Below are 17,085 nucleotides of genomic sequence, written 5' to 3'. Positions count from 1 at the left end.
CAATCGTTGACGACAAACTATATATTATACTAAGTGACTCACTTAGTGCATTAACAAGTCTTAAAAATACAACCAACCCTACTGATATAGTAAGAAAATATTCATAACTCCTCTCACATTGCACGGTCTACCGGCAAACACATATCTTTCATGTGGATTCCCGGACATAGCAATATAACAGGCAACGAAAAAGCCGACGAGGTCGCCAAACTCTCGCACATGTCACCTAAAGCTAAAACTATATCAGATTTCTCCTATACCGACGCAAGAAAATATATAAGAAATCACACAATCGAAAGATGGCAACAATATTGGTCAAATCAAACAACCAAACTCAAAGAAATTAAAAAATCAATAATCCCATAACCTCCCCCTCCCGGATGTTCTAGAAGACTAGAAACAATTATAAACCGCTTGAGAATAGGTCATACTTCATGTACCCACCGAAACCTTATGACAAAAGAGGATCCACCCAAATGAACCACCTGTGGGATCCAACTCACGATCAAGCATATCTTCACCGAGTGCAGAAATAAACAACACGATCGTAATGAAACCCTTGGAACCACCCACCTACACAAAATCCTCAGTCCTGAAGCTACCGCAATGCAAAAATTATATATTTTTATAAAAAAATCTACATTATATAAGGAAATTTAACTTGCATTAATATGTATACATGTTTTGTAAATATGTCACGGTATAGAAGATAACAAGTAGGGAAAGCAAGCTTTATCACAGAATACAACTATTTTATCAGCAATCGGAGCTGGCAGACCACAGTTTTGATAATTTCAAAATAAATAATTGGCGGGTAAACTAAAAAATGTAATATTATTATACACCGTAGGTATAGAAGATCTGAAGATGATTTACCACCTAGTAACATCGAAATTAAAAATTCTATTTATAAATAATGTACGTAATGTTATGAGGGAATGATGATAAATGATAATGTATATTGTATACAATATACATTGATATATTAATAACAAAACAAAATAATAGGTGAAAAAGATGTTACTAATAACTAGGGCTCGTAAGTTCATGCATCTGCTTGTTTTTTTTGCTACACAGGAAAACATGCTAGCTGAGATACAAATCTGTTTTATAACAATAGTAGGTAATAACAATATGAAGTTTGGTAGTGCATGTTTTTGCATATTTTGGGTGTAAAGGCATATTTGGCATAAAGTCGATTTTTTACAGTCGTTAGTGCATATTATTTCATACAAATATTTGAAATGTTTCTTGTTTCTTATTTACTTTCCTGTTTACAAAATTATAGTGTTTTGATATATTTTTATTCAGTGAGTGTGTGACTACCTAATGACCTAGTACCTACATACTTATTTAGATTTTATGCGTTTTACGAAATATCGCGGAAACAGTGTAATCGCTACCACTACCATCCTCCACCGTATAAAGTGGCAGCTTCTCGCCAACCAGCATTTATAATTTTGTACATTGCTACACTCTACAGACCTACAGTATAGTTTTCTTACACTCGCCGATGAGTTTACTCGTATGAGTCGTATGCGTTTATCCATTCAATTTCCTGTTTTAGTGTTTTCATGTGAGGTATAGGTAGGTTACTACTGTACACATTATTCATATTTTATTTTAATAATGCCGAAAGAAAAACAAACAGTTGCGGGTCGTTTGCAAAATGTTGTGGAGGAATTTGAATTTTTTTAAATTTATGGATTAATTCTTATTATATTAAACTTTTTCATGATTTTTTTACATACTGCATATTTTGAGTGCATAATAAAAATGTTAGAGCATATAAATGCATATTTTCGAACTTTTAGTGCATATTTTAATGCATATTTTGACAATTTTTAGTGCATGAATGCATGCTTATTTATGCATTTTTTAGTGCATGAAGTAACGAGCCCTGGTTATAATATTACAATGATTTGTATAATACATTTTTTATCTATTGTAATATAATTAAATAGCTTAATATATTGAGTTAGAAAAACTAATATTTATGTTATCTAAATTTTATTTAATGTAAAATAAAAAATTTCAGAAAAAAGAGAGTAATGAAATAATTCGTACAATTGAATTTGAACATAAAAGATTGAAAGATGAATTACATGTTAAAAAACAGACTATTAATCAATTGGAATCTCAAATATCAGACATAATTCAATGGTAAACAATTAAATATATAATAAAATATATTCACTATATTTTATGTTATTAATTAATAATTATTTATTAATTATATTTTTAGGATTAGTGACGAAAAAGATGCTAGAGGATATTTGCAAGTTTTGGCAGCAAAAATGAAAGAAGAATTAGAGTATTTAAAACAGTGTCCAAATAATAATGGTCAATCAGCTTTAGTAAGGATATTTATATATTACAATTTAATTTATTTACTAAATTTAAATAAAGTGTACCTATAGTACAATAATATCTGGACTTAATGATATTATTTTGATTATTTGACCAATATTGTTATTATATTAATTAACTTATAATCATTATTATTTCGATATAAACATTACCCTAATACATAATTTTTATTTTTTATTTTTTTAACTGTTGAGCAGACATTTTTTTAATAGATAGTTATAAAAATCAAAATCCAATGTTTTTGCATAATTTAAGTAAAATGAATATTAAATTCCATGATCTATTCTTGTTTAGTTAATTGTCACAATACATTTATCAGTTATCTGTTATTTTATATAGGCACATTAGAATCAACTATAGTTAATTAGATATCTTTGTTATTAAAAAACTTAATGGTTTTATAGGATAACAGTTGGAGAAATAGAAGAAGCCAAAAACTCGATAAAATGGAACTTTTAAATCTTCAAAGTTCATTGCAGTCAGAAATTCAAGCTAAGCAATCAATAGGGGAAGAGTTAAGCAAGACTCGTTCAGAATTGATTGCAATGCAAAAGTATGATTTATTTCTTTTTTACAAATCATATTTTTGTGATGGACACAATATGTCATAAAAAAATTACTTAATTACAAAAAGTGGTCTTATATAAATATACTTAATATATATATTGTTATACATTAAATATTCAAATTTAGATGCTATTAAAACATATTCTTAACACATTCAACGCCAGCGACACATATGCGTGTCATTGCTAATTGTATGTTTAACGTCGGTGACGTATTTACGTGTCTTGTCAAATTTTACCGAGGAGGCGCGTGTAAAATGTAAGATAATAGATAGTGTAAACTGAGTAGCGTCAAAACACCAAGCCAGATAAAAATATACATTTACCAAAATAGTATATTTGTGTAAAGGTATACATGATAATACGATTATAGTTCCCTCCGGTCTAAAAATAACTGATTTCAAAAACCAACTCATTTTATTTTTATTTTTTATGTTTCCTCCTTGTGGCTACCTCAAATTTCAGATATTTACAATAAAAGCTACAATAATTAAATGACACATAAATATATAAGAAATTGACGCGTAAACACGTCAATAGCCAAATGCTAAAATCTAGTTACGGCGTTGAAAATGTTTACAAGCAAATCACATTGTCTAAGACAGTGTGTCTCAACCTTTTTACTTTGGCAACCCCCTTTTTAAATTTCAATTTTTTAGCGACCCCTTACATATATTTTTTTTTAAATACTATTAATAATTAATACAAAAATTACTGTGCATTGTACACAACATAAAGTATAATATTATATATAATTATACAACATATAATATTATAATTATTTTTAATCAACAAAATGTATACCAAATATTTACATATACATATAATACATACAATTTTAATTTATACGCGACCCTAAATAATAAGTTGGCGACCCTCAGGTTGAGAAACACTGGTCTAAGACATTCAAAATGAAAATTTAATAGCTACTAATTTTAAATAAATTAACAAGCTTGCCTATCAATAACAAACATATTCCATAATTTTTCAGAGAATTAAGAGATTTTCATCAGAGGTATGAATCTTTGGTATATAATATGAAAGATAAAGATGACATGATAAAGGAATTACAAAATCAGCTAGACGCCAGACAATCCTGTAAGATAAAATATTTTTATTATGTTCTATTATAGTGTTTTTCATAGTGTAGTATCCCAGCATAGTTAATAATTACGCTTTAATTTTATCCCAATAAATATTATTTTGTAGGGTTGTGTTCATTATGTTTCTATGTCATATAGTTAAAGATGACCTGAGATCTATCTAGATATTCTGTTATGCTATACTATTATTTAAATTTTATTTTAGGCTCTTAAACTACGCTAAGATAATTGTATGCTTTCTCTATTCCAGATAAACTATTTAACCAATTTACTAAGAAAAGCTCACAATAATATGATTTAATGTTTATTTATTTTAGTTTTAAGTATAAAAATATTTAAGTTAAAATCTATTGTAAAAGGAAATCAAACATCAGATAGTGTAAAACTGACAGGTAATAACTGTATGTTTGGCTATAACTAGTTTGCGTTTTAAAATTTCCCATTTAAATCTCGGAAGTATGAACACAAAATACTATAAAATTAACCACTTGTTTGAGCAACAATGTAGTATGTTTTATACCTATATGTTATTTTAAAATTGCCTGAAATTATTTGCTCAGCTGTATACCATTCAAATTTACAAACATTATATTTAGGTCCCATAATTACATTTTTATAAGATAAAATATGTTGATGCACACAACTACCTATGTGGAAAGCACTCCAAAATTTATTTACTCGCATCTATAATCTGGAACTTATTATTGAAATTCATGTCGTCAAATTAAAATATTTTTCCTCAACGTAAAATTGTATTTTGTGCTTGTACATTTATTTATTTCAATCTGGGTTTCATTGAATAAAAAGTAGTAGTTCATTATTACAATTATAAAAATACAAATTCCTAGGTAGGTAAATGGCTCAATTATTTTTTTTGTTAGTCGTATTTGCCACCAAAAGAAATTAATATAACATATCAGTGGTGTAGCCATTTGGGGGGTGGGTAGTTGGCTAGGCTCCCCTTCCCCCCAATAGGCTATATCAAAACATTGAAACAACATAAAAATAAATTATTATTGTTAATTGTTGAATATTTTGGTTTTACCAAAACGGAGACAACACATGTGGGTGTGACGTCCTCTTAAATAAATGTTATACATATGATGTAGTGACTTTTATTATTTAATTAATAATATTTTCATTAAACAATTATATTAGTGAGACACTAGTTAGTAAACACTTATCAAATTTGGCACCATAAGTTTTGTGTTTGATTATAATATTCACTACTGCATTACTTCTAAAATTAATTTAACTATTAAAAAATATTGAATTCTTACTTCACCTAACCTAAATATTAGCTTTTTGTGCCTTCAGATTTAAAAGAAATTTTTAAAATATTTTTTAACACTTAATAGTTATCCCAATTCAACATCCTTAATTTTTTACAAAATACATTTTAATGTTACGGTTAAAAATTCTGATAAAGGATTCTAAAATAGGATATCAATCAATAAATATTTGTATATAATCATAGACATATGAAACAACTAGATAGTGGACTGCATATTACATTCCCGTGGGGACGTTGAAGTCGTGAGGCCATTATCAACAGGGAAATGTTTACAAAATAACTCAATAGATAAGACTTCTATACTGATATACTTTATATGTCTATGATGCTGTTATCATTATAAATAAAACAAACAATTTTGTAAATACTACGATTTAAGATATACAGGTTACTCAACGACCCTATATACATACACAACAAAAGTGGTGTGCTTAAATGTTGATTTCTAACAGCTAATCAACAATGTGAGAATAACTACTAGCGCTCCAATACATAATATTGTATATCTATATTGATATATTTTGTAGTACCAAGAGAAATCACTATAATGCAAAAGCGCTAACTGTTATTCTTGCTATGACAAGATCGTTAATTTTAAGCGCACCAAAATATAAGTTTCGTTGAGTAACCTGTATATCTTAAATTGTGGTAAATACCCAGGGAGAATATGGCTGCCAACTTCAATATTATCCTATATTCAGCTATCTAGTTATTTTATATGTCTATGTATATCATGCAGTAGCTATTAAATAAATAGTTGACTGTTATTGTTTAAGTTGATAGATGATTAAAGTGGTGTAAAAGGAATTTTATTATCTAATTTGACTAGTTTGAATGTCCTTCTCTTTTACCATTTTAGCAGATGTAATCGAGTATTGTGAGGGGGGTATAGTTTATGCATCTAGTATTTTAGTGTATTAGGATAGATCCTCGATCTTTCCACAAATAGATAACACTCACGGGTCAACGTAATACTTTACACTTCTGTTGCGAGATTGAATCATGATTTATGAGTATAGATAGTATGTTTATGGACAATTAATGGTCTCCAATCTACTGTACAAAGTGTCCCCTTACACAACATCTACAGAAAAAGGCAATAATTTTTAGCTAATTGAACTATTCTACTTGAAAATATAGTACTCATATTTAAGTATTTAGCATTATTTATAAATGATAAAACATTATATATATATATATATATATGGTTAAAGGTGTTTAACATTTTAATTTATTGATACTTTGATTGTAGGCTTATCATATTAATAATAATTTTTTAACGTTTATAACTGCATTGAGTTATCTTTGATATATCTATGCAGTAATAATTATAACTATAACCATTAAAATAATTTGTTTTATTTAATTAGGCAAGTTGCCTTTGTTTATTGGAATATCGAGTTGTGTTTGGGGGCTCGTGATTATCTTGTTTCAATACTATTTCTGACTAGAACTTCTTTTCTCAATAGGTTTGTAATGATTAGATTAATGTGTGAAATCATCTTTGCTGTTAACATTAACCTAACTGTTTTATTAACACTACTAGAAGTTTGAAGGAGGTAACCTAATTATTTATTGAGAAATTCATGTTTATGTTTAATTTATGTAATATTTTAATTTAAGTTATTATTGCTAGAATTGTGTATAATATGTGTTAAGTTGTAGTGTGATTACTGATAAGATGCAGTGTAGTGTGTATACATTTTATGTAAGTACCTAATCACCGTTTGATGAAATAGTAGTTATAATAAAACAATAAATAAATTAGATGATACTAAAAGTAAATATAGATTGATTAATTTTTATATTTATGTAATGTACATGCAATAGCATAACTTTTGCCGTTATATAGTTTAATTTATGTAAGAGTACTCTATATAAAATGTATTGAATAATATATTTTTATATTTACCGTTTAAAAAAATTTAACAAATAAAAAAAAAAAATAACTAAAATACAGTACATAGTACATACATATCTATATTTTTAATAATTTGTCAATCAATACAATATCCTAAACATTTTTAATATCAAAAGACAAGTTTCTAATTAAAATATTTAATATAAAAAAAAATCTGAATTATTATATATATAATATATATTAATATAATATAATTTATCTGAATCTAACCTTTATACTAAAATATTTGTAAATTTGTTATAGAATTTTATATCCATAAATAATTCAATTCACATTTAATACTATATTATCCTTATAGAGCTATAAAATAATTGTACGTTTAAGTTTTTAGTTACTGTGTTAATTAAATATGTTTTAATTTTTACTAAATCTAGTTTATAATTACAATGTTGGTATTTATTATTTTTAGTGTTATAATTACATTTTTTACAGTTTTAGGTCAATCGTCATGTTCACCGCTATCCTATTTAGATCACTTTTTAAATGAATCTGCAACTGGAAATAGTAATAAATCTAATTTAAATGATAGTATTGATAGTTACGACAGAAGTTTTGATGATAATAAAGCACTGTCAATTAGAAAGTCTAGTTTTTCAGATTTCAATAACACAGTCAGTAGCTTTTATTATTATTTAATATTAATATTTCTTATGTTTTTTATTGTTTAATATTTTTATTTTAGAATCCAAACAGTTTAATTTCTGAAAAAGGAAAATGTCATCAGTTTGTTGTTCGAACTTTTTCTTCTCCAACCAAATGTAATCATTGCACATCATTGATGGTTGGCCTTGTTCGACAAGGCGTAATATGTGAGGTGTGTGGATTTGTGTGCCACACAATTTGTTCAGACAAAGTGCCATTGCTTTGTCCAGTACCACCTGATCAAAGTATTTATCTACATTTTGATAGCATTTATAAAAAAACTTATTAAATATGCAATTATTATTTTAGCAAAACGACCATTAGGAATAGATCCTACACGTGGTATAGGTACTGCTTATGAAGGTTATGTCAAAGTTCCAAGATCTGGCGGTGTTAAAAAAGGATGGGTGAGACAATTTGTGGTAGTGTGTGATTTCAAATTATTCCTGTATGACATTTCGCAAGATCGAAATGCTTTACCTGCAGTAACTGTATCTCAAGTGTTAGATATGCGTGATCCGGAATTTGCTGTTTCTTCAGTTAGAGAATCTGATGTTATTCATGCGGGAAAAAAAGATATCCCTTGTATATTTCGTGTATGTGTTTCGTCAGTCTTTGAATTATTTATAAATCCATTGTTTGATTTTTAATTTGTTAATTTTTCTAGATAACTACTTCGCTCTTAGACCCACCTGGAGTCAAAAATCAAACATTAATGTTAGCTGATACAGAAAGTGAAAAAAATAAGTGGATCGTCGCTCTTAGTGAATTGCATAGAATATTAAAAAGGAATAATTTACCCAATACGACGGTAGTAAGAGTTCAAATAATATTGCTTTAGTTTAAGTTTTTATCTAAAATAGTTATTGTCCTTATTAATTTAGATATTTAAAGCAAAAGAACTCGTGGACAATACAATTTCAATTACCAAAAATGCCATGGCTAGTGCTATAATTGATCCCGATCGCTTAGTAATAGGAACAGAAGATGGTTTGTACTGTATAGATTTGGATCAATTAGGTGTGTATTGTTTTATGAATTTAAATTTATTTTAGTTTACGATTTAAAAAATTACCATTTTACATAATTTCTGTTAATTTTACACTAGAAATCGCAAAAATTGGAGAAGCAAAGAAAATTTTTCAAATAGATTATATACCAGAAGAACAGCTTATTGTTGTGTTATCTGGTAAACAAAGACAAGTTCGTTTAATCCCTGTGCGTGCTTTAGATGGAGATGATGTTGAATGGGTGAAAGTAGTTGAAAGTAAAGGTTGTATCACATTCTGCACAGGATTGATGAAGAAATATCCTGGCATGACAAATCTTCAGTATTGTTTATGTATAGCTGTAAAACGACAGGTAAACAGAAGAAATTCTTAAGAGGACGCTATACCCGCATGCCTTGACTTCGTCTTTCTAACATAACAGCTAATTATATGTTAAAAAGAATCCATTTTACTCTGTTATTTTTTTTATTAGAGTGAATTGAACTATTATCAAATTTAAAGTTAAAATATTTTCTCGGCACCTTGTAAGTTTTTTATATTTTAATTTTCAAGCAAGTTAAAGTAATTTTAAGTTTAAAATATCTTTACTTAATGTATCTTATTTTGTATAATATTTCTCATATATATAAAAATGATTGTGCGTTTCTTTGTAATTGGTTATTTCAGAACCACAAAAGCATAATATGTTAGTGCTACTATTGGTTTTTTATGTTGGGGCCTTTGTCCGATTATATGATATATTTTGGCACATGGATCAAATCTGTTGGTTTCCAAAATCAAATATTTTTTTTAATATTTAGGTTTGCTATAAGTTACAGAAATAATATAGTTATTATGGCAACCAGAAATCTATATATATATATATAAAAGACAAAAATTATTTGTTCCTGCGAACTTTATGTATTTCTAATTTGGTACAGAGCATGGCTTAAATATACAAGGTTATTCCACATAGCTACATAGCCTATATTGTTATAAAACAAAAATAAAACGCAGCATATGGGTACAGTCCATATATTAGTATATAATATAGCAGGTGTGACTAAAACACGGCTCGCATCATAGACTTTTGCGGCTCGCATCTTAACGTAACATCTTACAAACATTTTTTTTTAATATGAACTAATGTATTTGAAAAAGTATAATATATTATTAAATTACAGCGTATAGAAAAAAATTAGTAAAAATAAAGTGTTCTTGATATAATTTTTCTTTGTTGACTATTTTCTTATTTGTTGCTTGTTTATTTTGCTTGTAAGTTTTTTAAAATCAGGACTATATGTTGTTAACGCAGTCCTTAACAATTCTGTTAAATGATCATCCGTTAATGTTGATCGATATTTAGATTTAATAATTTTCATGGTTGAATATAAAGACTCGCAAGAATATGTTGTTCCGAAAATCGATATTAACTTTTGAGCGCAAAGAGTAATTTTTGGATATTTAATAACAGGTACATGTTTCCAAAATTCCAACAAAGAATGACAACTGTATTTGAACTGCTTCAGCCCTTCATCTTCCAATAATTTCAAGAGTTCAATTTCTAAAGCTGCCGTATCCATTGAAATCGATTTTAATATTGCACATCCATTTTCAATAACATTAATTACAAAGGGATTTTCTAAAAATGCAATCAAAGATTTAAGTAATTTCAAGTCTTTAAATCGATCTTCTAAGTGAGTTGATAAACACTCTAATTTTTGTACATAATCTTCACAATTCAATTTTTTTGCTATTCCAACCAAACAATCCTCAATTTTTTTTAAGTACGGATGGTTTAAATTATTTATTCTTAAGTCTCTTTGAAAAAGTTTAAGCTTATTTTGGAAACTAAAAATTTCTTGTACTTGATTATTTACGAATTTATTTTTACCTTGAAGAGACATATTTAATGTTGCTAGGTGATGTACAACGCCAGTACAAAATGACATATCTCTTAACCATTGTGGGTCTGATAGTTTTGGAAAGTTTTTATCTTTTTCTTTTGAAAATATTTTAATAGGTTCTAATAGATCAAAAAACTTTGTTAAAACGTTATTTACCGATAACCATCGAACTAAACAATACCACGGAACATTATTTGGAATATCATCCTCTAAACTTTCAACAAAGTTTTTAAATTGGCAATGTATCTTTGAACCTGAACATAAGTAATTTACAATTTTAAGAACAACACTCATCACATGTCCATATTTAAAATATTTAGCTGTTAGGTGTTCTTTATGAATAATGCAGTGAATTGAAATAAAGTCTGGAAAATCAGTATCACTTTTTAAAATACCTATCGATCCATTTTTACAACCTGTCATGCTAGGTGCGCCGTCAGTTGAGACGCTAACAACTTTTGCAATAGGTACTTCTGCTTTACGAAGTAATACGTCAAGAGCATCCTTTATATCACAATCTCTAGTAGTTTCTTTAAGAGCTATAAGATCTAATAATTCTTCTTTAACTTCCATATGGGCGTGTATGGGCGCTTTGCTTGAGAAATATTAAACGCCATACAATAACTCGCTTCAGTAGTTAAATCGGTTTCTTTTGAAAATACAGCCATAACATTGGTTTGTTTATTTAATTTTAATTTCATTGTGCTTAATTTATGTTTTCTCAATTCAGAAAAAGTAAGAAATTCGCTACTCAACGAACTGTGATTTGTTTCATAATGGTGTTTTAAGTTACTAGCCTTAAATTGTGAAAGTTGGGATTGACAGATGAGATAAAATGGTTTACTGTTTCGTTCTATGAAAAAGAACTCTTTTTCCCATTGTAATTTGAATTATCTGTATTCTTCTTCATACTTGCGTTTCTTAGACATGATAATTATTTTATTAATGTTGTGTTGTTATACGCACGACGTAAAGAAGCTCTATGAAGACATATACATTATCCATGTCTCTATGATATTTTGATATTTATGGTATTTATGAAGATAATATTTAATTTGATATTATTGTACAATTATTTTTATCGTATTCTTCACATTTTATTAAATACGATACCTTATCTTATCTTATTTACAATATATTATATATATATAAAAATTATATAATAATATGACCTTTTTTTTTTTACATCTTGGCTCTTCCATAGTTATTAATATATTTGGTGGCTCACAAGTCTCTTCTCGCTGGCCACCCCTGTAATATAGTATAGCCAGTATAGGCCATCCCCTTATGTTGCCATTTTAATTCCTTAACATGATAAAATTATATAGTAGGGATACTATTGCAATAACATTGTATATTTAAACCATGGTGCAGCAATAGATTAGACCTTGGGGAAGAAGATAAGCCATATTTTGTCGCGATTAAAAGGTAAATAAGAGGTCCAACCTTGGGAAGTTCTCGAACAGAGATGTTGAGATTATTATTATTATTAATATTATTTGTCTACAAATGGTTAGGTTAGGTTAGGTTTTGCTATTGGTTTTAATAATAATAATTAATGCGGTAAGCCCGTGTATATCAATACAGAATGTATTGAGTTCGAACCACGGTTTCGTTAGACTAATTTTTATCAATTTTTTGATACTTGATAGTTAAATTATACATGTATTATAACCTTTTAATTTAACAATAAGTAGGTATGCAGTAAAATTTGGTATGTTAAGTGTTAGTAAGACTGAGTCAACTAACTATGTGAGTATAGCATCCTCTTATTTATGTTAAAATAAATTAAAATCTATTAATTTACATTGTAGAATACTTCTCAGGTGATTATTTATGAGGTAACTAGGACTAAACTGAGGCATAGACGACTCAGAGAAATAATGCTACCATCTCAAGCACAAAGTTTAACTGTATTTACTGATGGACGGTTATGTGTCGGCTACCATTCTGGTTTCAGTGTATACCATATAACTGGAGATCATCATCCAATCTGTAATATTATTTTTTTTCTGCTTTAGTAAAAATGTTCACACATATAATAATGTTATTTGGTTTCACAGCTTTGGTACACCCCGATAATCACATGATGGGTTTCTTATCATACTCTGCAATGGATGCTATCAAAGCAATTGAACTTCCTAGGGGAGAATTTCTACTCATCTTCAAATCTTTAGGTATTTTTGTAGATTCTCAAGGTCGGAAATCAAGAGACAGAGAAATCATGTATCCTAGTGATCTTATTGATGCTAGTAAGCTGTGTTTTTTTTTAACACCATAATTGATATAATATAATGTATACTATATACTAAACTTGTTTTTGAATTTCCATAGGTTATTGTGATGGTCATTTATTGATATATAGTGAAACCCATATAAATATATTTAATGCTGATAGCGGTGATTGGATTCAGACTTTGAACTTAAGAGATTCCCATCCTATTAACAATACTGGTTCATTAACTGTGTGTTATATTGATGATTTACCATGTATAATATACTTGTCTAATGTACACCAAAGTATGCAAAAAAAAAATACAAGTAATTTTTTTCTAATTTATAAAATGAACTATTATTATTATTATCATAGGAGAACTAATCAATATCAGATGGAGAGATATATCTGGTAGTATGTCGATCCCACGTACTAGAAGAAGGTTTTCAATGCGTGAAGGCCAAAAAGCAATTCGAGGACCTGATCGTAGGTCAAAAATAATATCAGCTCCTACTAATTTTAACCATATAAGTCATATGGGACCAGGAGATGGTATACAAATTCAAAGATTGCTTGATTTACCAACAACAGTTGAAACAGCAGATTCTATGCCTCCAACTAAAGTAATAGTTACATAATATTTATCAATAATAATTTCAATGGTATAAAAAAAATATATTTACTTCTAGCCTCTTCAACCATTTACTTCAACAACTAGTAAGCATTCATTTCAAATTTCAAGAAGTCCGTCGCAGCAACATTCCACATTAAGTGGTAATTATTTTTTTTTAATGTATAAACTTAATGAGTAGAGCTCGGATTTATATGCATTTAAAAAGTGTAAAATATGATGTAGATATGAAAGGGAAAAGTGGCTAAATATGCAATTATATGGCATATATTAGACATTATAAAATGAGATTTAAAAAAAAAAAACAGTCTAAAACTCAGAAAACTTAAAAAAAGAATCAAAATAAAAATAATAAAATCATCCATAAATATTATAAGTTATAAAAAAAAAAATTGTAAAATTTAGTTACTGTCTTATTCGTCGACGTAACATCATATTATGCCGAAATGCGGATGTATGTGATTTATTTTTGTTAATATAATATTATCTATACGTGCTCCGATCTCACGAAGTGTTGCAAAAATGACAATATTTTAACAATATCCTTGTAAGAGACCCTGTCAACGATTTTTTTCTCTTTTAAAATTACTAAAATATAATTATCTTAAATTAAAATAAGTAATTTCTTAAAAACCCATTAAATATGCATGTTATATGTATTTATGAACCAATATGCAATAATCCTCAAAATATGCAAAATATGCTATATAAAATTTGGTGTTGGAATTCAGTGTGAGATGTACCATGGACATTTTAGAACCCCTTAGACGTGCATACATTTAGTACAAATATGCAAATGCATATAATTCCGGGCTCTATTAATGAGTAATTATTAATGAAGGTTTTGATAGCCAATAAGCAAAAATTGCAAAAGGTTTTAATAATAATTTACTATTAAATTAAAAATAATATTAAATGTAAATAAATAAAATAATACAAAATATTGAAATAATTATACATTTGTATTAAAAAGAGATTGGTCAAGTTTATTAGAATAATATGTAGTAAACATATTATACATTTAATTTTACCATTTATCTATAAAAATAATTCAAAATGTAGAGTTTTTAAATTTGTATAAAAATATTAAACATAAAACCTAAATAACCAAACTTTTGTTTAGTAATAAAAATTACAGTACATTTTGTATTTTAATCATCAACAAAGTATAAAATGGATTTAATAAACAATATGATTGTATTTATTACAATTAAAATATTGTAATTTAGACAAGTTCAAAATGGCAAGAGCAAAATATGGGATTGACATGACTCGTCAGTCACCTGAAGAAAGTAAAAATTTAATATTACGGTCAGATATTAATAAAACTATTTATCATCCAATTGTTGGTAAGCTTGGCATGATTTACTATGTAGTTGTATGGACCATTGTAACATTTAATAGTATGTGTAGCAAATATTATGAATCTAACTAACCATGTATTAAGATTTTTAACAATTTATGTCAATATTAGATTTTAATTAAATAGTTGTAAAATTAATCATAAATATTGTTTTTAATTGTTTCTGATTTGAATAAAATATTTAGTTTAAGTTAATAGCAGTATAGTATAACCAATAAAAATTAAATTAAAAATTATTCCATAAGTCACACTTAATATAAGTAATATTAAAAATAACAATATAATTATTTTAAAGTAATCTACATATTATTATTAACTACCTATTTAAGAATTCTAGAATTCTAGAATTTAAGTATTCACATACTTATTTCAATGAACTAAACTGAAATATTTTGTTTTAATGCACGTGTCAAATAAAATTAAAGTTAATTATTTTAAAGAAAGTATAGTAATCTTTGGTTTGTATTTTATTTTAGGATCAACTGCAAAAAGATCTTACATTAAAAAGAAATCAATACTCCCACCAAGAACACCAGAATCTTTTGGTTCTAATTATTCCCACCATCATTCAGATACAGATCTACCACCAAATATGTCTCATTCGTTGAATCGCAGTATATCTTCTTTAAATGAATATAAAGTAAGTGGTCATTATCATACATTATTATTATTACATAGTTATAACTAACATTTTTAATAGGATCATCAGATTGGCAGCTCAAGGCATTCTGTAGCTTCAAACAACAGTAGTAATACCAGCACTCCACCGAGTCCAAATCGTGAGCATGGATCATCTAGTTACGATAGTTAAATGTATAATACATGTTTTTTTATCAATATGATAGGTTAAACTATTATAGGTATAATGTGTTATTTAATAATACTTTAGTGTACTAACACGTAAATAAAACTGTTGATGGATATCAAAAATCACTAATAATAGTATGATCAATATTTTTAAATTATTAACTTGCGAAAATTCATAATGAAGTAACATTTAAGGATCTCTTTTTCTTTTTATTTCTTTTTCTAGTTTGAATTTTTTGAATTTAATGAATTACTTAAAAAGAAAAATAATATTAATATCTATTTATTTTATTTACGTATATAATCCAAGTATTTATATTTAAAAAAAGTTAGGATTTTTTATTGTATGGCATTATACAACAAACAAATGTTTAAAAGACAATAATATGAAGTTTTAAATTTACAAAATAATTTTTAACATGAATGAAAAATTTTCAAGTTCATTAAACATTCATAATTATAATTCCTGAATGTTCTTTGGAATTAATGAGTCTTCAATTTGGAATTAATAATAGTTTAAGAATAAGCAAATAACATTTCACTATGTTCTATATATTATTAAACAATTCTGGTCAAAAATTTATATTTCATTAATTTTGCATTTATTTTTTCATCTATTTTTAGATGCTCATCTTAAATCTAGTCTTGAATTTTCTAGTTTCTAATCTTTTTTAAATCGTTATTTCATTCATACTGTTAATTTTCATCATTAACACATTGATGGACATACACATTTTGTAGACTTTGTTCACCCTGTATAAAACTAGATAGTGCTATAGGATTAAAGCTATAGGATTAAACATTTCATAGAATTTTTTGTAATGATCCATGAATGTTACTTGTTAAGCATGTGCATTTTTTTATAAATTACATGATTAACATTAAGGTCTTTTGCTAGAATAGTGTTCAATTCTTACATTAATTGTCCCCATTGACATAATTTTAATTTGGCAGCTTGCTATAGTTCTATAAGCCTATTTGTCATTGAGTTGGTGATTTTAAATAATTTCAATATTTGCACAACAGCAATAAAATAATTATCATTTTTAGTTTTAATGTATAATATTTACCACATTTCATGGATAACTAAAATCCAGTAGACTCTGTTCTTTGGGGGTACAGAAATTTATCTAAAACTCAGCACACACTTTTGTAGTTATGATACGCCAAATTATTATTGGAAGTAACGTAAGTTTCATTTTGTGTAATAATAATGATCATTTGATCAATGTTTTATATATCTCCATCAATGTGTCATTTATACGTATATTTTTACA

General features: G+C 27.0%; 1 protein-coding gene across 5 annotated transcripts in view; it reads left to right on the top strand.

Annotated features, from left to right (window-relative positions):
• Window positions 1-15,931, top strand: part of LOC100159880 (serine/threonine-protein kinase Genghis Khan) — a 36,875-nt gene extending 20,944 nt beyond the window's left edge. For 2 of the 5 annotated variants that reach the window (XM_016802124.2, XM_029492747.1), the window contains 18 exons: window positions 2,039-2,163; window positions 2,246-2,357; window positions 2,775-2,923; window positions 3,928-4,034; window positions 7,687-7,865; window positions 7,937-8,141; window positions 8,206-8,492; window positions 8,564-8,710; window positions 8,781-8,916; window positions 9,005-9,258; window positions 12,607-12,787; window positions 12,856-13,044; window positions 13,127-13,312; window positions 13,383-13,630; window positions 13,697-13,781; window positions 14,868-14,987; window positions 15,478-15,641; window positions 15,702-15,931. In XM_016802124.2, coding sequence (XP_016657613.1) covers window positions 2,039-2,163; window positions 2,246-2,357; window positions 2,775-2,923; window positions 3,928-4,034; window positions 7,687-7,865; window positions 7,937-8,141; window positions 8,206-8,492; window positions 8,564-8,710; window positions 8,781-8,916; window positions 9,005-9,258; window positions 12,607-12,787; window positions 12,856-13,044; window positions 13,127-13,312; window positions 13,383-13,630; window positions 13,697-13,781; window positions 14,868-14,987; window positions 15,478-15,641; window positions 15,702-15,812 — 2,985 coding nt within the window. In that variant the 3' untranslated portion in view covers window positions 15,813-15,931. The remainder of the gene's footprint in view (window positions 1-2,038; window positions 2,164-2,245; window positions 2,358-2,774; window positions 2,924-3,927; window positions 4,035-7,686; window positions 7,866-7,936; window positions 8,142-8,205; window positions 8,493-8,563; window positions 8,711-8,780; window positions 8,917-9,004; window positions 9,259-12,606; window positions 12,788-12,855; window positions 13,045-13,126; window positions 13,313-13,382; window positions 13,631-13,696; window positions 13,782-14,867; window positions 14,988-15,477; window positions 15,642-15,701) is intronic. The other 3 variants (XM_016802125.2, XM_016802126.2, XM_016802127.2) reach the window with 3 other exon arrangements.
• The last annotated feature ends 1,154 nt before the right edge of the window (window positions 15,932-17,085 follow it).

The sequence above is a fragment of the Acyrthosiphon pisum genome, chromosome X (assembly GCF_005508785.2).
Source record: "Acyrthosiphon pisum isolate AL4f chromosome X, pea_aphid_22Mar2018_4r6ur, whole genome shotgun sequence".
NCBI classification, from domain to species: Eukaryota; Metazoa; Arthropoda; class Insecta; order Hemiptera; family Aphididae; genus Acyrthosiphon; species Acyrthosiphon pisum.
Note: the sequence above shows the minus strand (reverse complement) of the source record. Positions and strands in the feature narration are given on the sequence as shown.